General features: G+C 38.9%; 1 protein-coding gene and 1 pseudogene across 1 annotated transcript; both read left to right on the plus strand.

The window, feature by feature from the left end:
* The first annotated feature begins 2,581 nt into the window (after positions 1–2,581).
* LOC148015413 (uncharacterized) lies at positions 2,582–3,746 on the plus strand. The gene has a single exon (XM_087665201.1). The coding sequence runs from the start codon at positions 2,582–2,584 to the stop codon at positions 3,473–3,475; it is 894 nt and encodes a 297-aa protein (XP_087521327.1). The 3' UTR covers positions 3,476–3,746.
* A 1,402-nt stretch (positions 3,747–5,148) lies between these two features.
* The window catches only part of LOC148015414 (cysteine-rich receptor-like protein kinase 42), a 113,150-nt pseudogene continuing 94,502 nt past the window's right edge, over positions 5,149–23,796 (plus strand).

Consider the following 23,796-nt stretch of genomic DNA (forward strand, 5'->3'; position numbering starts at 1 on the left):
ACTCCTTTTTAAGGTTGTCAATCAAAAGCATCAATTCGGTAATCTATTATGTGAGTTGTATGGGGTAATGTCACAGTGCATACAACTAGGAAATATCATCATTGTCACATTCAAAACTAGTCCCATCAATGCCAGCAAAAGTCCTTTATCTAAACAGATAATCTCATCAGTGATAGGTTTGAAATGTAGCCAATAGTGTCTAGAATAGATGAAAATATAGGCAACTAGGAAACACCATCATGGCCACATTCAAAACTAGTCCCATGAATGTCAACAAATAGGTCCTTTACCTAGATAGATAATCCCATCAATCATAGATCTAAAATGCAAGTAATAGTTTTGGAACACATTTGAAATACAGGCAATAGTGTCTAGAATTGCAATCCCATCACATAGGTGGATTGCACCTCTCAACACTTGGAATCTCTAAGCTTAGTTTTCATGGCATTGATGACAAAGGTTTGTCACACCTCAAACATGGTTGCAAACCATCAGAAGTACTGAATATATGAAGATCTCAAATTTCAAAAGCTAGGCATCACTATGGATTGAATTGCAACCAGAGACAACTAATCATCTATCTATTGGGAAATATGTAATCATATCCATATGTGCCTCTTTGTATGGAACAAATAGGCAAGGAACATGCAACTCAATGTAGGAAGATTTGTCTTTATCCCATAAGCACAATGTGGAGGAACGTGGTACCATCCTATAAGTTACTATAAAAGAGTGTACGTAACAATCATTTGAATGCAATGTCATTGTACTTTGTACTTCCATCTTTCTAGTAAGTATTTTCTAGCGAAGTGAATGAAGAACTCTTCCTTTGCTACTAACGCTTCAGGCTGGCACCTCACACTCAGACATTGATGCCTATCTGCTCTAGCATTGCGCGTGCTTCAACTCACTGTCCAGAGTTGGCCACTTGCTAGTCGTACAATCCATACTGCTCAGACATGTCGCGATCAGTCCTGTGAGTATAGGACATTTGAATCCCATCATGTGAGCTCTCTCCTCACTAGAGGGTTCATCAAACAATCTACTATACCTTCTACTACAAGAAAAAATCTAGTTGCTTGTGTAAACCCTAAAGTGGGTAGCCATAGCCACTTTCACCAAAGCTCATAAATCACTCTATTTTCTCACTCTTCTCAACTCAACCAACCCAGTGCCACTCTGATCTATTTTACCACTAAAGTTCCAGCAAGAATTACATATCAAATCAACAAGAAGGGGAGGATTCAATATCAATCATCAAAACATAGTGTCTTTTAACACTACTTCTAGTTGTGTCTCTTAACACAATTGGGTTCAACTTTTGTGTTGATCTGATTCAAAAGATTTGTTCTTGCTTCTGTCATCTAGTATGGGCAATGATTCATCGTCATGCTGCTTCAAAGGAACACGCTTCCACATATGGCAAACAAGGATAAAACTACTATACATGAATAGAGGTCAATGGTCAATAACTAGTGGATAAGAGAAGAGACACCAAAATGATATCCAAGGATTTGAGTAAATGGAAGCTCTAAAATTTCATATATTTAGTCACTTTGCATTAGTTCCACATAGAGTCTGCATTCCAACCAATCATGTGGGCTTGATGTTGCCTAACAAAGTATTACTTATTCATTTTTGAACATGTGTGTGTGTGTGTTTGTGTGTGTGTGTGTTTTTTTTCAAGAGTTTTAGGTTGAAGAAATAATGTGAAGACAAGTGCTCTTAAGAGCCTATATGTGCTCCAACATAATATGCCAAATCTATTCTATATATTATTTAAAAGTTTGGTTTGAGAATCTCAAACCAATGAGAAAATCCCCAATCATATGTGGCATAAAAGGGGAGGTTTGGTATGCAAATATATATATATATATATATATATATATATATATATATATATATCTCTCTCTCTCATATTAGTGTGAAGGACTAATATTAGACCTTGGTGCTTTGAACCTTAGTGTGAAGCACCAGGAGAATAATAGTATGAAGCATTGGGAGAACATTGACATGAAGCACTCAGAGAATCTAGGTGTGCAGTGCCTAGTTGCAATTATAGGACAATATTGCATATACATGTTGTGCTCCTTGACCAAGGCTTGATGACTTTTGTGATGAAAAGAAAGTTGTATTTTATACCCTTGTGATTAGGAAGAGGATTAACTTCTTCATTGCAACTTTTAGACATTAGTGATTGCAAGATCTTTCTTCTCTAAGACTTTTGGGAAAGGAAAATAGGTTTCTATCCCTACATAAAGGCTATACATTTTTTGAGTTTGTATTTTCTATGGTTGAAAAGAAGAGAATAGAAATGTAACCTTCATTGAAATAGACAATTGGACTTTTGTCATGGTAGAAATTAGTTTAACTTAGGATTTGAACCTTGGTGTGGGCTTAGTCATCCTCTCTCTCTCTCTCTCTCTCCATTCGTAGCAGGGAACTTTAGAAGGGTAATTTACCCAGTCAATTAAAGGAGCTTATTGTACCAAGTTTGAACAATTCGCCAACATTAAACGTTTGAATGGAGGAAGACGCGTGATAGTTACTTTTGAAGAAAAAAGGAGAGCGATATTATCAAATGCGTGTAGAAAAAAGGACAGCTCAGGCTTACCTGAACTGCCTCCGCAATACGACTTCCGCAACAGCGCTCAATAGCAGCGCATTCAAGACAAACCTGGACGCGGCGCTGGAGAGGCTGACGGCATTGCCCGGGACAAGGCGGTACAGCACAGCGTCTGCAGGGGAGGACGTTAACGGCGGCGGGGCGGCGTTCGCTTTGTTCCAGTGCCGGGGGGACCAAACCATCAATGGCGATGATCAGGGGGCGTCATCATCATCATCATGCCAGGAATGCGTGAGGGAGGCCACGGCGTCGCTGCAGGCCGGATGCCCGTCGTCGGTCGGGGCGCGCATCCAGCTCGACCCCTGCTTTGAGGGCTGCGACAACACCTCAGACTTTTACACGGCGTCGCGGCCGGACTTCAGCTGGGTGATCGGCTTCCGCTTCGCCAAGACCAGCGACCCCGTGGCCCTGCAGGCCATCCAGACGCTGATGGAGGACGTGATCGGCAGGGCCCCCGCCGAGGGCGGCTACGCCTCCGCCAACGCCAGCGTGGAGTGGGCCCTAGACTCTATCATTGGGCTGTGGGAAGGACTTGAATATGCCCAACAAAGTAACCAGAATTTCATGTTCTTAAAAATAGATTTCGATAAAGCGTACGATCGTCTAGACTGGTGTTTTATCCTCCAATCATTGCAGGACATGGGAATGGGCAGAAAATTCATTAGATATGTAAGCACCCTTTTTGGTAATGCCACTGCTAATGTAGCCATTAATGGAGAAATATCAAAACCTTTCCCCTTATTCAGATCCATTAAGCAAGGGTGTCATCTAGTACCCCTACTATTTGCCATAGCTGCTGATGCACTAGGGTGGTTGATGGAGCATGAAGTCAAAGAAGGCAGGATGTGAGGAATTAAACTCCAATATAAATATGATATAGTGTTGAACCAATTTGTTGATTATACGAATGGATCAGTAAATAATGATCCAAAATCAATTAAGACATTCTGGGATTGTATCTAGACCTTTTGTATGGCCTCTGGATCACTAGTTAATCCTGCAGAAACTAGGATTAAGTCCTTAATCAAGCCTTCTCCCTAATGGCTATTGGATGAAGGGTGCAAAGAGATAGAAGATGGACAAATGTTCAGATTACTAGGGGTACCTATGGGCTTTGGCGTCACCCTAAAGCAGAGATGGGATTGGGTACTAAGTAAAGTTAAGAAAAAATTGGAATATTTAAAAGTTCTACATCTAGATCTGGTAGGCAGAAGGATAGTAGTACTAAAGCATGTCGTTATCCCAACAACCATCTATTTTTTATCATGTTGGAAACCCTCCAAAATTGGTCTTAAAAATCTAGAAAATCTGGTGAGGAACTTCCTATGGGCTGGTGACACTGAAAAACTCATAATACCTAAAGTTTCTTGGGAAACATGTACCTTAACTAAGGAAGAAGGAGGACTAGGTCTCCCAGACATATTAAGCTTAGCAGAGAAACTTGTAGCTAAATGGGTAGTTCGATCCTTTTTTCATGAGAATGAAGACTGGGGCCATTCTTTTGCACAATAGCTGCAAAAACTTCTATCCCCCTAAGTGCAAAAGATGAAAGAATTTGAATGTCATCAATGTTGCCTTCAATAAGTTAAAGCTAAAGATCCAAGGGAGTTCAGATTTAACCAAGAGCATCTAGGGGGATCTGGATATCCTACAAGGAGTTGACTACTCTGTCCAATAATAAAAACTTTACTCTCCCATGGGCTACTCTGGACTCCATCTGGTTTAGTGTGTTCCATGATTGCATAGAAGAGGACCAAGTAAGTCAGGAGTTTAAATTAAATAAAAAAGGAGTAATAAGCTGGAAGGGCATATGGGACTAGGACAGGGGAGATTGGGCTACTTCTGACTCCCTCAAAGAAAGGTATGCCTTATCACCCTCATATATCACATTAATACAACAAAGAATTCACTATTGGGACCCAAGGGTGTGTAAGACTATTCAACTAAATATGAGATTTAACATTAGAGAAATCTGCTAGCTTGACAATAAGCCTCTACTACCCATCCCATATATGAAAACAAGAAAAAACTTCTTGTACATAAGGCTTAATAAGAGATGGAAAGTAAATTGGCACCCCATTCAATGGAAATAAGTTTGGAATGATTTGGAACAGTGTAAATCAACCCAAAATTTCTTCTATGTTGTGGCTCATATTGTGCCATGCAGTATGGACAAATGACTGGGCTTTCAAACTTGGAATAGATAATGGGACCTGTCCATACTGCTATAAATATATGGAATCCATTCCCCATCTATTCCTTAACTACAAAGAAAATACTAATGTGCTAAATGTCTTGCAGGTATTGATGGCTCCTTATCACCCCATTGCAGTGATTTGGAAAGAATTACTTATGGGAGAAATATATGGGATCCCCTTGTTGTTTGGAATTGGCTTAGAGGGACATTTCTCTGGGCTATATGGATGGCTAGAAACAAAAAGATTTTTGAGGAAAAGAATATAGACCCAATGCATATGTTCTTACATGAGGTATATTTGTAGGTTCCACAGATCAAGTCCAAGATGGAGAAGGAGCACAGAAAGTGGTTGGAGGCCAAAACTGAACATAGAGCTGTTGTTCTGGAAGCCCACGAACTCACCTGCAAGAAGAGACTGGAAGAAAGAAGGTTGGTCATAGCAAGGCAAGAGGAGCTGATGGAAGTATCCCCCACATCCTCTACAAAAGGTGTTTTGGAAGATCTACATAAGAGAGCTCAACATTGTAGCATGAAATGCAACTTTATACAGATAGAATGAAGCAAAGCCCATGGTGAAATTAAGGATGCTTCTCTGTTTTGGACCCTAAATGGTTGCAAGCATATATTCCTCAGTGTTTTTGTAATGGCTATAGGCAACCTCCATTCTTTTTGCCTAACATCCGAATGGTCATTTCTTGCATTTGGTTAGACTTCCAACTAAAAACATCATCGATGTAACTATTTTTTCTTACACTTTAACGCTTTCACGAAAAAAAAATCCACTATTAATTCCAGCCATTTTACAAGAGGCTAGCATTGCGAAACCAAACTTCCACATCATCCATGCCTTCATCCTCCACACTTGCTATGTATGCCAAGTCACGTTCTCGTCCTTTTAATCCTCCAAACTCCTCCACTAATCGTCATCAAACTGGTCCTAACTCTTATAAGAATTACCACTCATCCTCTATGACCAAAAAGTTTTGACTCACTAAACCACTATCGTATATGTAATCATACTAGCCACCTTTCACAAGATATTGGTACAATAAAAATAATAAGGAAAAATCCAAATTTAATGGGAATCATGTCAGTTATGCTTCTGACTATGAAGGTAATGATACCCTTTCTGACAACTTTGATGATGTTTCAACATCCTCGAATGCATCATCTACAGAAGATGCTTACTTGGCCTTCATGGCCTCCCATGTTCCTCTACTAGATACTACTTCGACATCGATTTTAGATACGGGTGCTACTTGTCACCTTACCTCTCGCCAATATTGGCTTCATCATTATTGCCCTTTGTCAACCCCATTTGATATACGTTTTGGGGATAATGGTATTCTGCAAGCTCTTGGAGTCGGAACAACTGACATAGAGCTGTCAGATGACAACACGGTCTCTATTGACCATGTCTACTATGTTCCTCAACTTGCAAAGAATCTTATCTCCGTTAGTAAAATTATTAATCCCTCCACATTTGTCGAGTTTCATGATGATCATTGTGCCATACATCGTCGCCTTCCATCCGTCGATCGCACTTATGTCGCGACCTATCCTAAGTATGGTCGTCTTTATTTCTTAGGTCGTATCATAACACCCACTCATCCTGCGTATGCTACCACCTCTTCTCATAATCCTTACAAAACTCTTTTATGGCATTATCGCATAGGACATCCAAACCATCAATCCATGGTACACATTCTTAAAAACCGTTTAGCACTTAATTATATGCTACCCTCCCCGAGCAGCCTATCTCTATGTGAGGGGTGCATTTATGGCAAGCTGTCCAATACAAAATTCCCTGAAAATCGACATCCTACTCATCAGCCATTACAGAATATCCATTCTGATCTATGTGGGCCTATGCATGTTAGATCATTAACACACACCAAGTACTTCATCACTTTCATTGACGATTATACTCGTTTTACCATTGTTTCCTTTTTAAAGGATAAAACCTCTGAAAGTGTCTTACAGCTTTTTGATCATATCGTGGCCTTGTTGAGAATCAATTACCCTATATCATTAAAACTCTGCAATCAGACAATGGGGGGGAGGTATTAAAACTCTGCAATCAGACAATGGGGGGGAATATACCTCACATGTGTTTCGCAATTATTGTCGCATTCATGGATTACAACAGCGTCTGATAGTTACTGATAATCCTCAACAAAATGGCATCGCTGAACGACGGAATCTCACCTTAATGGATGCTGCTCGCAGCATGCTGAAAGTCTCTGGACTTGCCCCGTCTTACTCGGAAGAAGCCGTGTCCACTGCGTGTTATATTCAAAACCGAGTGCCATCTCAAAGTATTGATGCAGTACCATATACAAAATGGTTCGGAAAGATACCTGATTATGCGCATCTGCACATTTTTGGCACTCCTGCTCACGTGTTTGTTCCAAGTGATCATCGCAATAAACTTCATGATCACGCTGTCAAAGCTATCTTTGTCGGTTATGGCAAACCTCACGGTGCCAAAGGATACCGCCTTCATGATCCAAGCAGACGTAAGTTCTTCTTTGCTCGCACACTTCTTTGCTCCGCAATACGACTTCCGCAACAGCGCTCAATAGCAGCGCATTCAAGACAAACCTGGACGCGGCGCTGGAGAGGCTGACGGCGTTGGCCGGGACAAGGCGGTACAACACAGCGTCTGCAGGGGAGGACGTTAACGGCGGCGGGGCGGCGTTCGCTTTGTTCCAGTGCCGGGGGGGCCAAACCATCAATGGCGATAATCAGGGGGCGTCATCATCATCATCATGCCAGGAATGCGTGAGGGAGGCCACGGCGTCGCTGCAGGCCGGATGCCTGTCGTCGGTCGGGGCGCGCATCCAGCTCGACCCCTGCTTTGAGCGCTACGACAACACCTCCGACTTTTACTCGGCGTCGCCGCCGGACTTCAGCTGGGTGATCGGCTTCTGCTTCGCCAAGACCAGCGACACCGTGGCCCTGCAGGCCATCCAGACGCTGATGGAGGACGTGATCGGCAGGGCCCCCGCCGAGGGGGGCTACGCCTCCGCCAACGCCAGCGTGGAGTCGGCCCTGGCGCAGTGCCTCGGCTACCTCAACCAGACCCAGTGTGCCTCCTGCCTCACCCAGCAGTCGTACCGCGTCCTCTGTGACTCCACCCTCGGCGAGCAGGCTCACTACGCTAGCTGCTACTTCCGTTACGAGCCTTACCCATTCTTCATCCCCACCCACAGTACAGTCTCCACCCCTGCCCCGAGCCCTTATTACGATTCGCCTTCCACGACGACGTCGAGTGGAGGCAAACCACAAGGTGTGTGCCATCGCTAGCGCTGCTCGAATCGAACCTAGATTTACTGTAATCCGAACTCTAAATTTTGGAATATTTACATTTAATACTAAAATTAAGATGTGAGGAAGCCTTCGAAATTTGAAAGATTTTAGTATTAGAAAAACTTTCAAATACTCCTATCTTACCTCTATACTTTCAGCGAAACGTTTTTCACCTATTGGGGAGAACGTTTGCCTTTCCCAAGAATTATTTCCATGTGCATATCAAATTACTTACTCCCTTTACCATAAATGTTGGATGAACTATTGTTGGTCATTTCTATATAGACCGCAAAATCGCATCCATTCTAGGTGGGGTTGTCGATTCCCTTATCCTGGCTGCATCCTTAGTTGCTGTGGTGCTTTGTTACCGATGCAGGAGTTACTCGAGCATTAAAATGGGTTAGTAACTTTCATCTCCTCAAATACCCAATCATTTAATAAATCAAAAGCTAATATTAAAATTAAATAGTCGGCTTTGGACACAGATACATATAACGATTTCCTTCAGCCCAAGGTCACGGTCTTCTCTCTGAATCAACTTGAAATCGCAACTAGGGGCTTTCATCTCGACAATAAGCTCGGAGTGGGCGGATATGGCCCTGTCTATAAGGTATAATCGAGATATAACTCTCTACAACAATATATCTACAATTTTACTAAAAGGCATGCTAATTGTAGAATCTACTAAATTTAGTTGTGTTAAAAAACCTAGATTAGAATGCTTAAGTGACTTTAGGTGTTGGTTAGTTACTTTTAAATGCTTTGAGGAAACTTAATAAATGTCTCATTGTTCCATATCACCAACATAGATGGAACTTTAAGGAAACCAATGTTCACCACACAAGGCTTAGTATCATGTAAATTGCTAAAATTTCAAAAAATTTAGAGATCTTCGGGAGAATTTTTTGCATTTTAGGATCTAGGTGACTTGGGTCATAACATTAACAAAATACAAAATCTTAAAAACTTCCAAATTGCCAAGCTTGAAAGTTTTATACTAGATCTATCTTTTGTAAATATTGGAGGAAACTCTCAAGGAAGTTACTATATGTATATTCCCTACATCACGTGCGTTCAAGGCCTATTTATAAATATACTTATCTGTGAATTTTTTATGAATAATACATAACCCTTTTCTATTCAATCTATAAATAACCCATTTATATTACATCGTTCTATATGTAAAAAAATGTATATAATTTATATTTTAAAAATACCTTATTTTGAACCCACATGATGCATGCACATATATTCATGAGTAACTTACCCGAGAGGAAACTTCAAATATGTTCTCATGATTCTCAAGAACCCATAAATTTTTTTTTTTGTAATGTGGTCATTTGATATCAAGTTTTTAAAAAAGCATCTTACATTGACGCTTTTAGCATAAGGCCGAAAAGCTAAGCTTGGAGTAACTTCTTATACATAACTTTATAGGATAATGCAATCTTTTATTCTCAAAGATTGTAGCATTTCTATGACTCTAAAGAAACTTAATCATTAGCACCTCTCAGTAGGTGGATGAGTCTAATGGTTTCCTCATCAAAGGTTCTAGGGTCACCAAGCAATGTGAAATGTGACATTTGGATTCAACGAGCTATTAAACTTGCCTTTCTCAAGCAATCTTCTAACCTACTTCCATATTGGCTAGCCCAAAAAATACGATGTACACACTCCTTTTTCTTGCCATAGAGAGGACATAAAGGAGACATCAAAATTCTACCGTAGCTTATCACATGTGGGTAGTTTGTGGGTAGCACTCTCCAAAGCATAAAATTAAGTTAGGGAGCTTCCACACTTCTGAGTGAGAGCTTTAGAGAGGGGGGGATCATTCATAAATATATGTATATATAACATTGTTGCAGTGCGTAGGGTTGAAGGTCATCACAAGGGTTTGGCAAGAAAACTGGACAAGATAGATGGAGATGTGTCTTCAAGAGATAAGTAGATTACATTGAATGTTTGAAGGTTCAAGAGGTACTTCACGGTCAATCATAGGGGTTTGAGAGAGAAGAATGTATGGGGGTTCAAAAGCTTAGACTCCGGAGATGGTAGAGATAAGAGAAGGGTTGAAGGTTTCAAGCCAAGTTCTTGAAGATGTTGATAGAGCTTCCAATTGCATGTTCTTAGCAAAGATCACAAGAGTATTATCTCATAAGTTCTAACTCAAATCAAGCTTGTTTTCTTGATTGTAAGAGCAATCACAAATTATAAAATCAAGTACAATATGATGTCATATATCATAAACAACTCTGCATCCCAACTTTCATACATGATGCCATAGTATGAATCAACTTTGCATGATTACATTCAATGTAGACTGTTAGAGACAAAAGCTTATGAGTCAATTACAAGGCTTGTAGGGCAAAGATACTTGCTTCAAGAGAGCTTCAAATTGAGTTCCTGATAAGGATAAGTTACTATAGCCAAGAAATAAGAGAAACAACTCCTCTTAATTCAACTCAAAGCATCAATGAATGATCTACAAACATTGCCCTGCCATAGGGGCACATAATACTTGCATATTTTGACAAGATGTCTTTTGTAGAGTAAGAAATGAATTAAAAGAACAATGATGTAGCTAATTCTCTGAATATGACTGAATATGTCAGCCCAAATATATTTCGGAATTCACCTTTGATGATAGCATAAACTTCCCCTAACACGTTGTCAGAGTGTTTGGTGTCAAAAGTCCACCACAGGGTAAGAGACAGTACGGTGAAGGTAGATTCAAAGAGAGAAGTAGACGGAAGAGAAGGGGTTTGAAGAAATTGAAGATGCAGAAGAATACTCCCAAAAAGAATTAGAAAATGTAGAAGAATACTAACAGAGATGAAGCATGTCAGTTTCTTTCAACATTATGAGAAGATATAACTCTAATAAACAAAAATGTGTATAAAATAATACCTTCATCTATGCTGCTTAGATCACCAATCTGATGCTTCCATTGACTCCGAAAGGGGGGTAAAATACCAGTACACCTGAACAAAATTCTGCCAGATCTCTCCTTCTTCATCTCCCCCTTCGGAGTGCTATTCACTGCCTGAAAACAGCGATCACATGTCGCGTGATTTCGTCAATCTCTCTTTTTACATAAAATCTTCTCAAATTGGCTGAAAGCTACATGCTTTCTTTTACATGTCATCCTAATCTAGAAGTTGTCTATAGTTTTATGGATTTTTACAAGAGATAATATCTAAAATATCAAAAATTGACTAAAATCTAATATTTTTGAACCATGGACACTAACACTAATGTCTAAAATGGCATTGGCTCTCTAAATCAATAAGAAAACCACATACTATATTTTTTTACACGGTGTGCGCATAGTGGCAGGACATCCGCCCCCTCCTAACCTGCACATCCTCTAGCATGTGCCAAAGTCTTATGGATTTGCAGTGTCAGAAGAAGTATCTTCTGCCATGTCAATGTCTTCATCTTCTGCCTCTTCTTCTTGCTCTATGTCTTCATGCTCTTGAATTATATCCAAGTCTTCTAACTCATATGTTGAACTTTCTCTTCATTTGAAGAGCTTGATTCTTTTTCCAGCTATGGGTATCTTCATGCTGGTCCCATCCAATTCAACCAATGAATATGTGGCATTGTCATGAACGATCTTTACCACATACATGCCAAACCAATGCTTTACCATCTTCTTAGAAGCACTAAATTGATTGTCTAGGATGATGTCATAAACAAGCACCCAGTCATTTTCTTGAATTGCTCTTGGCTGAAGTTGATGTCACTTATCAAATCTTCTTTTGTTCTTTAGTCTTGCTGTCTTTAGCTTCTCAATAGCTGCTTGAACATCTTCAGGCGTTCTTTTTAGCTGCCATATATGCAAAGTCAGCAACTCTTATCTACTGATGCCTTCCTCCCAAGGTAGAAGAATCCATGTGAGAATAGATTCTTCAATTGGCATAATTGGTTGTTGTCCATGCATAAGTTTAGTTGGTATATGCCAGCCATTGAACTGTGAGTAGTCCGATCAGCCCACAATGCAAAATGTAGCATTTTAGGCCATTCTTTGATCTTTCCTCTACAAGACTTTGCTAGGGCTTTGAGAATAGACTGGTGCCCTCTTTCACTTTTCCCTTTGCCTTCAAGGTTGTAGGCTGATGTTAAAGTCAACTTAATACCCAATTGATCAAAGAAGTTGCATGCCTCATCAGCATCCAACTCTCCTCTATCTGCAGTTACTTTATCCACACAACCATATCTACAAAACACTTCTTCAAGCAAAAAATGACAAACAGATTGAGTAGTCTTGGTTGTTAAGGCTTTGCCTTCAACTTGATTGGTTAGATCCTCTCTTGCAAGCACTAAATACCGCATATTCCATATCCCTGTAGACATGGTTACAAGATCAATAACCCATCTATAATGTATAGACAAGGGATAAGTCGGTTATAACCCATCTCGTTGCTTGACCATAGAATACATCTAACACATATAACAAGTTTCAACAAAATGTGCTATGTTTCGATACATGTTTTGCCACCAATATTTTTCTTTAACTTTACTAAAGGTTCCCCATATGCCTCTATGGCCAACCCACTTGCTTTCATGAAATTCCTTCACATTACTTGTTGTTGCAATCTTTTGTTACCTAAAACTCATGGACATGCGCTCCTTTATTCTTCTTTGCATGCTTCCATAGATGTCATTCTTTAAGAAAAAAGCCATAAGCTTTCCTCTTAATATGCTTGAACTCTTCATTAGTCCATGACTCCTCCTTCTTCATTGTGCTCAAATATTGGCCAATCTTCAGCCAATCTTCTTCAAGGAAATGAACTAGAACTTGAGCAATGCAATGAGCATGCTGGCTTCTAGTTGACCACCCTTCTTCCATAGATAAATCTTTGATCTTTGTTGTTGTATGCTGATTTATAGCAATACCTTTTCATGTTCTTACTGTACTTAATGCTATACCGTTAAAAATATCATCTTCACCTACAAGATTCAGCTTTGGGTTTGTATATGCAGCAACTGAAAAGGTACTTTCAACAGCCATGGAATGAAATTCAGCAAGTATAGATTCTTCAGCTTCATCTTCTTCATCAGCTCTTCTTCATTGTCATATCTTGTACATGGCAGCATGTCAGCAACTGGATTCGCCTTCCTACAATATGCTTTAATTTGGGGTTGAGAGATTTAATATATGCAATCCATCTTAGCATAGCAATGTCGGGTTTAGAGCAATTGGCAATCATGCCCAAGAGTGGAAGAAAATTAGTTTCTACCACTACGGAAGCACCTATAAAGTATTCACGATCACACTTTAATGCTATTACAACTCCCCACAATTCCCTTTTTACTTGTGCATACCTTCTTTGACGTTCATTAAGAACCTTTGCTCCAAAACAAATTGCATACCTGTTACCTTCAAGGTCTTCTTGGCCAACAATCCATTCTATCCCAATGGGACTTGTATCCATAGTAAGGATGATGGGTTGACCATTTGAATAATCAGCCCTTTTGAGAGTGGGGACTGAAATTAACAACTTCTTTAGTTTGCGTACAGTGAGAGTATGCTCTTTCCCCCAAGAGGATCTTTGAACTTTTCTTAATAATTGATAAAGATTTCGGTTACATGAGCAAAATGTGGTATCCATATGAGATAGAATACACATGCGCCAAGAAATCTTCTCACCTCTAAGATATTTATGCATTTTTCTTGTATTCTACGGATGGTATCTATCTTGATTAGTGAAGGTTTACTTCCATAGGGGCCACATAGATGTCAGACCACTAGGACTTCTTCTACTCCAAAAATCGACTTAGCTCCAGAAAGGGTAAGATATAACTCTTCTAGCCTTGTCAAAATCCTGTCACAATCATGAATATGGTTAACTACAAATGTCCTGCAACCATCTTCGTCAAGCTCCTCATTCTTTTCATTGAATTTGCATCCCTTGATAGGTACATGATTAAGAAATGGAAGAGTAAGTTGTGGAATAAAGTCCCTTAAGACTTTGTGCGTGGCATTCATCATATGGGCTACGAAGTTTGTTGCATCTTGTGGTAGAGTGTACATGCGGACCAATCCAAGAGGTGTCTTCATTGTGGTAATGTCTCCGCTTTCTAATGAAAGCTAAAATTGGTCATATCCTCAATATAGGTTCCCCATAGAATAAATTGCTCTACCTGCAAAATCTTCAAACTCGTCAACAATTGGACATAAACCAACATTTCGGATTGTGACACGATTAAAGGCTGTAGATCTTGGATGAATCGTAAAGATCCATTTTTCTTGGGCATGATAAACCATCGATTTGAGTAAGGAGTTGAAAAAGGTTCTAAAATCTTCATTCTGATATTCTCATTTAGAAGTTCCAATAATTTGGGCAAATGCGCCCTTGGAACGGGAATGGGCTTGACGTTCCAAGGCATATGTGGGACCGTAAAAATGACCATAGGAGCCACAATATTTGGATCCACACAACCTATTTCACTTGGTTGAAATGCAAAAGCTTTTCCATGTTTCATTAGCATTTGCATAAAAGAGTGTTTTTTAGCCAACGAAAGGAAAGAATTCTCACATATTTTGAGCTCTTTTATACTTTTAGATGTGAACTTGTGAACAATGTTGGAAGGATCATAAAGACTTGGCTGATTTGTTACCCTATCAACCAGCCAGCCCTTCACTTTCAAAAGGCAGTGGCATTGCCACCAGGCTTGACTTTCTTATCCACCGTCTTGTATTTTGTCTCCACTTGTGCTGCAGCCTTGTTGAGCAAACCAATGTCTTCTTGCTCAACAAAATCTTGAATTGTTTGATAAAAATCCAATGTACATACTTCTATGGATTGAATTTTAGCTTGATTTTGTATATGAGCATTTTCATATTTTTCTTCCAATGTGTCAATAGTAATCAGTCCAAAAAAATACCTGAAATATGTTCATTTTTAGCCAATGTCATAAGTTTTCAGCTCCCTTTTTACATGACATAAATATTTTCTTTCAGCTTTAGTCATGGCTGGAAGAGACTTATAACAACCCATACTATTGACTATACATACATATAGATTTGCTACAGACAGTTTCTGTAGCATAAGGAGGTTCAATATTTTACATGACGCACTGCCATAGTCTCATTTTATAGCAGTGAAGTCCGAAAACCCTTGAATTTTCGGGCATTAGGAGGCACAGGATAATCAACAGTCGATCTTTGCTTTGATGATGGTTAACACACACAGTAAGAAATTGGACAGCTCGTTCATTATCCTTGCTTTGGATTTGAGCGTAGGAAGAATCATCATCAAGGGCTTTTGTTTCCAAGTAGGCTTCAGAAATGTAAGGTTTCCCAAGAATGATAGGGTAACTACAAGAGTCTTGAACAAAAAAGTGAAAATTGTCTTTAACATCTCCAATAGTTACCTGCACATTAGGACATGTAGCATATAACTCCCTAGAAGAGTTTTTTGCAGCTCTCATTCGCCAACCTAGATCAACATCTATGGGCCATCTGCCACTCTCATAGAGTCTCGTTGCCATGACGTTTATCTCTGAGCCATGGTTTAAGAGTGCAATACATGGTGCTTCTTTTTCTCCAATTTTGATGATTGTCTCCGTTGTTGCTCTTGCCCAATGCATACAGGAGTACTGATTGCTTGGAATGAACCGAGCCTCTTTCTCCTCATGCATATGCTGTAGAGGACATTCTTTTTTAGAGGTGGGCTGCCCAACTAGTTTGGACTAGCTGACCATTACATTTTCAACTTTCACTTCTTTAACTTTTGCATTCATGCTTCCTTTATCTTGAGCTTCAATTGCTGCGATTAATTCTTCAATTGCTTCAAGATGAATTCATTGTGAAGTCAACTTATCTTCATCCTGCACAAAAACTCGAAGAACTTGTAAAAAAGCATGCACCGTTCCTTCAGCTTCATCACCAACATATTGTCTTTTTCTTTTGATTACATTAATAATTACATCATGGAATTCACGTTTGGCAATTCCAAGAATTTCACCTAAGGTGAATTCAATTTTGCTTCCCAGAATTCGTTCTTCTAGGACTCATTTGAGATCGGTTGTAGATTCTATGTCAGACTGTAATTTGTAGCATGGCTGCTTGTCTTTCTTCTTTCCTTCTGTCTTCTTTGTTTGTGGCACATCTTCCATCTCTTGATCTAGGGTTATATTTTCAGCAAGCTTTGGTTGTTCAGGCATTCTTCTAGTTACATGTTTCAAAGGGCCAGAAGAGAAAGGCCCTGGTTCATCTTGTCTTCTTATCTTTTCTTCAATCAAGACTCCTTTATGATTGACGTTAGCCAAATGTGCAAAGGCGAAAAAAGAATCTACTAGTTCTTTCAAACCATTTATTCCTCGAATGCACTGATTGGTGTTAGCTAAATCTTCTTTGGCTACTTTATCACGTTCCATTTGATCTAGTGCCTGCATCCATACTTTAGATTGTACATTTTCTTTAGATGCTTTCAAATTTGTTTTAGTTGGTTCGATTTGCAGCCCATAGGTAGTTGCATCAATTGCTGCCTAGGCATTCTTTACAACTAAATCTTTTAATATTTTCTTCATTCCACCATTACCAAAATTTGGCTCCAATGGAAGACTAGTTTCAGTTGCATGAACTTTTTCGTCTTTCCAAAAGACGAGCTTTTGTGCTTCGGCCTCACGGAAGGCACAACACTCCCTCTTGTCATGTTGTTGGCTATCACACCAAATACAATGTCTCTTAAAGCCTTCTCTAATGGGTCTTTGAGTTGATGATTGTCCTCGTTCTTCAACTTTGACATCCAGTTTTTCCACCTTAAAACTAATTTCTGTAAGATTTATATGAAGGCCGCTCATTCATTTAATGAGTTCATCCATGACATCATTTTTAGAAGGAATAGAAGAAGAAAGAGTTGGTTGATTAGTCAAAGGAATAGGGGGTTTTGAAGGTGGAACAGGCTCCATCAATGGAGTTGTTGAAGTTGAAGTAGAGCCCAATCTTAGTCGCATCCGTTCTCTTCAAGCAATCATGTTAACTGCATCAGTAACATCTGTCCATGCAGTCTTGACTCCTGATTCGGAGGTAGCATCTCCTAGGCGATCAACAAGCTTCTCTTGTAGAATGGAATCTGCAGCCTTAAGGAATAATTCAATATTCTGACCTTCCATACTTTGTTGGTCTTCAGCATCAAGTTGACCAAATTTACTTTCAAACTCATGGTATAAAGCGGTTGCAACTAAACCTTTGTTGGGTTTCTCAACCCAACCAATGAAACTTTTCTTTGTCATTAGGCCAGAGTCTTCTAAGAAGAATTCTTCGTGTATGGGATTTTTTGAATATAGCCCAATCCGCATCTTGATGAAAAAGATCATGGATTCTTCCTTGAAGACCATGCTTGGCTAGTCTGGCAAAATAGCGACTCCATGCATGTTGCGGTACACCAAAGAAGAGCATTTTCTCAACATACAAGTGAATGAAAACAAAGACATTTTGATCATTAAATTGTTTTAATTCCCGCCCAACTTCCTCTATGGCCTTGATAGCTGTGAAATCAATCTTCTCTTCGTCTTGCCTTTGTTGTTGTTGTTGTAACATTTGGATTTGTTGTTGCTGAGTCTGCTGCAGTATGCGAACCAACTATTGTAGAGTATCTCCTGAAGAATCCCCCATCTTGGAGTTCTCTTGCACCGACCTTCACGTCGGGTTCACCAATGTTGCAACGCGTAGGGTTGAGGTCACCACAGGGGTTTGGCAAGAAAACTGGACAAGATAGATGGAGATGTATCTTCAAGAGATAAGTAGATTACATTGAATATTTGAAGGTTCAAGAGGTATTTCATGGTCAATCACAGGGGTTTGAGAGAGAAGAATGTATGGGGGTTCAAGAGCTTAGACTCTAGACATGGTAGAGATAAGAGAAGGGTTGAAGGTTTCAAGCCAAGTTCTTGAAGATGTTGATAGAGCTTCCAACTGCATGTTCTTAGCAAAGATCACAAGAGTATTATCTCATAAGTTCTAACTCAAATCAAGCTTGTTTTCTTGATTGTAAGAGCAATCACAAATTATAAAATCAAGTACAATATACTGTCATATATCATAAACAACTCTGCATCCCAACATTCATACACGATGTCATAGCATGAATCAACTTTGCATGATTACATTCAATGTAGACTGTTAGGGACAAAAGCTTATGAGTCAATTACAAGGCTTGTAGGGCAAAGAGACTTGCTTCAAGAGAGCTTCAAATTGAGTTCTTGATAATGATAAGTTACCACAGCCAAGAAATAAGAGAAAAAACTTCTCTTAATTCAACTCAAAGCATCTATGGATGATCTACAAACATTGCCCTGCCATAGGGGCACATAATACTTGCATATTTTGACAATATGTCTTCTATAGAGTAAGAAATAAATTAAAAGAACAATGATATAGCTAATTCTCTGAATATGTCTGAAGATATTAGCCCAAATCATCCCAAATATCTTTTGGAATTCACATTTGATGATAGCATAAACTTCACATAACACACTGTCGGAGTTTGTGGTATCAAAAGTCCACCATGGGGATAAGAGATAGTAGGGTGAAGGTAGATTCAGGGAGAGGAGTAGATGGAAGAGAAGGGGTTCGATGAAATTTAAGATGTAGAAGAATAATCCAAAAAGAATTAGAAAATGTAGAAGATATAACTCTAATAGACAAAAACATGTATAAAATAATACCTTCATCTATGCTACTCAGATCGCCAATCTGATGCTTCCATTGGCTCCAAAAGAGGGGTAAAATACCATCACACCTAGCCAAAATTTTGCCAGATCACTCCTTCATCTCCCCCTTTGGAGCGCATCTCACTTTCTAAAAACAACGATTGCGCATTGTGCGATTTCGATCTCTCTTTTTACATAAAATCCTCTCAAATTGGCTAAAAGCTACATGCTTTCTTTTACATGTCATCCTAATCTAGAAGTTGTCTATAGTTATATGGATTTTTACAAGAGATATTATCTAAAATATAAAAAATTGACTAAAATCTAATATTTTTGAACCATGGACACTAACACTAATGTCTAAAATGGCATTGGCTCTCTAAATCAGTAAGAAAGCCACACTCTAGATTTTTTTACATGGTGTGCACGTAACGGCACGACAATGTGGATTTTCAAAAACCATTTTTACATATTTTGGACTTGCATAAGGGTGCCATATAAAGGGGTTATTTAGAGATTGAATATAAAATGGATGCGTTTTATTCAAGGGAAATTCATAGTTAAGGGCATTTATAAATAGTCCTTGAATAGGTGATGTAGAAGATATACATATAGTAAACCCCTCGAAATTGAGGAAATCTCTTTTTTCAAGTCTCAGTTGTTGCGTGAAGTGTAATGCACATTATAGACCACCAAAGTTTTTGTATTGAAACTTTGCAACCAATTATGGTTCCTCTATTATCTCCAAGAAAGCATATAAGAGGCTTATTAGTTAGCATTTTGTCTAAGGTCCAATTGTCCTTTTTTCTTCCATAATTTCTTGTAACCGAGAAACTACCTTTTTAGATGAACCAAAATTTTCCTGAAATTTGCCAATATTGATCAAGTCATCCTTCGGTTTATCCCATACTATCTTCCCATCTTTGTAAACCTTTTGCATATATACTCTTCGGAATTTTGGGTTCTTGAAGAATAGGTAAAAAGGGGGGAATATGGGCATATGGAAAGGTCCACAAACCCAGTCCCAAGGAGGAGTACCTTTGCCTACCATCCAAATCAATCCATTGAAGGTCTTGAATGATGCCTCTCCATTCTTTGATCAAAGCTTGAGCCACTTGAGATTGAGGTATTGAGATGGGAAGCAAGCTATATTGGACATCTTCCCATCTCATATGTTGCCAAAGCCCTCATTTAATATGCACTCTAGTAATTCGGCTCCTAATGATGTACATCCAATGGTAGTTTCTCTAAACTCTTTTAGCAAGCCTACACTGAGAAAGGTAGCATTATCAACCAAACTAGTTAAGCCCAAGCATGTGTTATCCCAATCAATTTTGTGACTATATGCTAGGGAATAGAGTGCCAAGTCTTCTTGTCCTCAAACATCCACAAAAAAACCCTAAATAGTCTTTAACCTTTTCCCATGGGGTCATATTGAAATGCATTATTGTAACAAAAAATATAGTTGAATCCATTAAGTTACTTCTCAAGATCAACAACCTCCTAGTTAGGGCAGTTGGATATTTCACACTAGTAGAAAACATATTAAACTGCTTGCCCAATGGGTGATTCCCACACCCATTGGGCAACCCAAGTATCGGGACACTTGGCCATGCTGAATGATTTGAAAACTAAACTAAGACATCTATTGTAGGTAATCTCCCCACCCAAGCATAAGGATTTTAGTTTTAGACTTGCTAACTAGAGAGGATTTTTTTTTTTAAATTTCTTGATAAACATACATTCAAGATTTTGTTGATTGTCGATAGGCTTGCACAATGCATATGTTGTCATTTGTGGAGAATAGTACCATAAAGGACTATCCAGCTAGAAGCAAAAGGCCTCTAATCACCCCATCTTGTACTTTCTTATCCACTTTCCTCAAAAGAGGATCAATGACTATAGCAAAAAGGAGGGGGGCCCCATGGGCACCCTTACTGTTGAGAATACCAAATGATGCTTGCCCATAAGTGGCTTTGTATGAGAAATATGACAAAGATGTATGCTCTAGAAGCTCTAGGAAGAGATGTCCAAAATCCCATAAGCACAGAGAAGAAAAGTGCTACTATCCAAAAAGCTATAAAGGCATGTACTTGAAACTCATTTCATTAATATAGAACAATCATTTTGTGTCACTCAAGATTGTGTTTATGAGTCCAAGTTAATCTATCTTGGAACCTAATTCACTTGAGTTATAATTATTTATCTCAATCATGTTTTATGTTTATAACCTCCGTCCGCCATAGCTAGCATACCTCTAGATCCGTGTTTCTTAACATGGTATTAGAGCCATGGTTGAGCTAAGCTAGTAGTGTGATTTCTTCTTCTTTGCAAGCTCTACAATTTGTCACTCTTTCACTCTTCTCCTTGTATAAGTCCACATCCTATTTCCATCTCAATTTCTTCAAGCCATCCACACATCCATTGTCTTGTATGAGGTGAAGGAGAGAGAAGGGGATAGATCGATTCCAATTAGGAAAGCACAAAGAAAAGCAAGCATGATTGGATCAACATCAATTATTATCTTTCTCAAATCAATCCATGCTTGCAACAAGTCTTCCTTCTTCTCAATTACTTTTGGAGTCATTTCTGAAGATTGCACATAGTAGCACCTTATATACCATTCTAGAGAAAAGAGGGAAAGGAAATATGAATTTACAGTTGTTTCAGAGGCATATGCAGAGATGGATCAAATAATAATTAGAGAGAGACAGAGATATGGCCTGCAACAAGGATCGGAAATCTCAGCACAAGTTGTGACTATCATATGGATAGAGACAAAGGCTCTAATTGCATAGGTAGCTATAGAACTGAATTGCCTCGTTGACGAATATACAAGAATAACAGTTTAGAAAAGGAGGTGAAGTCTTTCTTGAGGAGCTACTACCTTCTCTGATAGAGATCGTTGTATATTGGAGATTATATTTGTACTGTGTAATCTGGGTTGAAAATTTTCAAAGGAAAGAAGAAGCACAAGAGTACAGAAACTCTGAAACTAGAAAAATTGGAGGTCCAAAAGGACCAGAGCCAATATGGTACAACAATTGGGAGAATGGCGACCTCACCAAGGGCAAGAAGGCTGTCTTCTTTGCTCTGCCCGAAGCCTTCACCGCCACTTGCTCCCAGAAGCACTTGCCCGTCGCCTGAGTTCGTGGGGAAGGCTAATGAACTCCGTGACAAGGTTCTGTTGCTATTAGACGGAAACCTTGGCTTCACCAAAGCCATTGGAGCGACCCTGGATTTGAGTGACAAGCCTATGGGACTTGGTGTGTAGTCAGTTCGTCTTGCCGAAGGAGGAGGAGAAGAAGATTAAATGTTTGCAGGCTGGAAGATTCGAAGTAAAGCCTTCTCTTACAAACCCTTCTTCATGCCATCTCCTTGAGACCAATCCAAATTTATATTTATTTTAAAAAAAATCATTGTTCACATTGTCTTGTCCATAAACCCTTTCTTACATTGTAAAAAGGCTAGACAATGCCCGAGCTACTCGTGGTAAGACCTCCTTGCATTAATGGTAGACCTTCCCAAAGAAGAGATAATCTATTTGCACTATTCATAAAATCACCAAGCCATGTATGTCAGAGAGAATCTGCTAAGCCAAAATAATGTATTCATGTGTATCCATCTCAAGTTCACTAAGCAGAAAGAATATGTCAAGAAGATTGGAGAAAAAAAAAAGACACATACCACACATTGACAAAAGGGATAAGGAGCACAACAAAATCCAAGGAGCATGAAGATAAAGAAGTCCAAAAAGACGAAGAAGATCAAAGGTTGCCAAAGGAGCAACAAAACAAAAAGAATGAAGAAAATATTTTCCGCTACTACAAACCAACACAGTGTTTTGCAAAAATTTCCCATAGAGGATCTCAAATTCCCTGAGTGGATCCACTTCCCTTAGTGGATGTAAAAATCCTACCAAGATGTAAGTTTCAAGCCTTAACTTGACTAGGCTGCCAAAGAGCACAGAGAAGAAAAGTGGTACTATCCAAAAAGCTATAAAGGCACGTACTTGAAACTCATTTCATTAATATAGAACAATCATTTCGTGTCACTCGAGATTGTGTTTATGAGTCCAAGTTAATCTATCTTGGAACCTAATTCACTTGAGTTATAATTATTTATCTCAATTATGTTTTATGTTTATAACCTCCGTCTGCCATAGTTAGCATAGCTCTAGATCCGTGTTTCGTGACACTTACCCTATCAATGTTCTTGATGCAAAAGGGAAACAAATCTATCCATTTAAGGATATACAAGCATTAGCATTAGTAAGTAGGGTTGCAACCATTTCCTTGAATATTGGCCCAAAGCCCAAGGTTGTAAGAGTGGACAAGATGTGACCACCTAATCTAGTCAAACACCTTATCTAGGTCCTTGTTCAAGAGGGTGAAATTAGTACATGAGCTCAATGCATAGAGTGCAACAAATGGAGGGATATAGAGAAAACTTAAGATATGAATATGCAAGAAATTGTTCCCAAATGATATGCCTTGTCATCAGAATAAATGTCGATAAAAGCTTTAGTATGAGTACATCGGTAAATGTGTTCGAATTAGAGATGAAAACATCATCCAAATAAACGAAGGTATATACCAACAAATTTACCAGCACTTATTTTGATGATTGCAAAAAACTCTTACCAATGAATATACCCATGGTTGTAGAGAGAGAGAAAAATTATGTAAGGATCTAGCCCTTTATAGGGTCAAAACCCTACTTATCCATATTTGTTATCTAGTCAAACATAGTCTAGTGCATTAGTGCATATGTCTATATAAAACCTAGTGGATGCATAAAACAAAAATGATCATAACTAATTAAGTCCAAAAATAAGATATTAAGTACCAATTGAATGTATTTAAAAGACAAAATGTTGTAAAGTCTGTACATCTATATATATAGAAAAATAGATAAGAAAAGCAAGTACAATAGAATCTATACATGCATAGATAGAGAATAATACATAAAAATTCAAGTATAAGATGATGAGATCTCT

The sequence above is a fragment of the Lygodium microphyllum genome, chromosome 24 (genome assembly GCF_053477565.2).
Source record: "Lygodium microphyllum isolate KBCC chromosome 24, Lygodium_microphyllum_v1.1.10, whole genome shotgun sequence".
Lineage (NCBI taxonomy): Eukaryota > Viridiplantae > Streptophyta > Polypodiopsida > Schizaeales > Lygodiaceae > Lygodium > Lygodium microphyllum.

Bases quoted from the DNA above. Each gene is read 5' to 3' on its own strand.
- LOC148015413 (XM_087665201.1), top strand. From the start codon at position 2,582: ATGCGTGTAGAAAAAAGGACAGCTCAGGCTTACCTGAACTGCCTCCGC.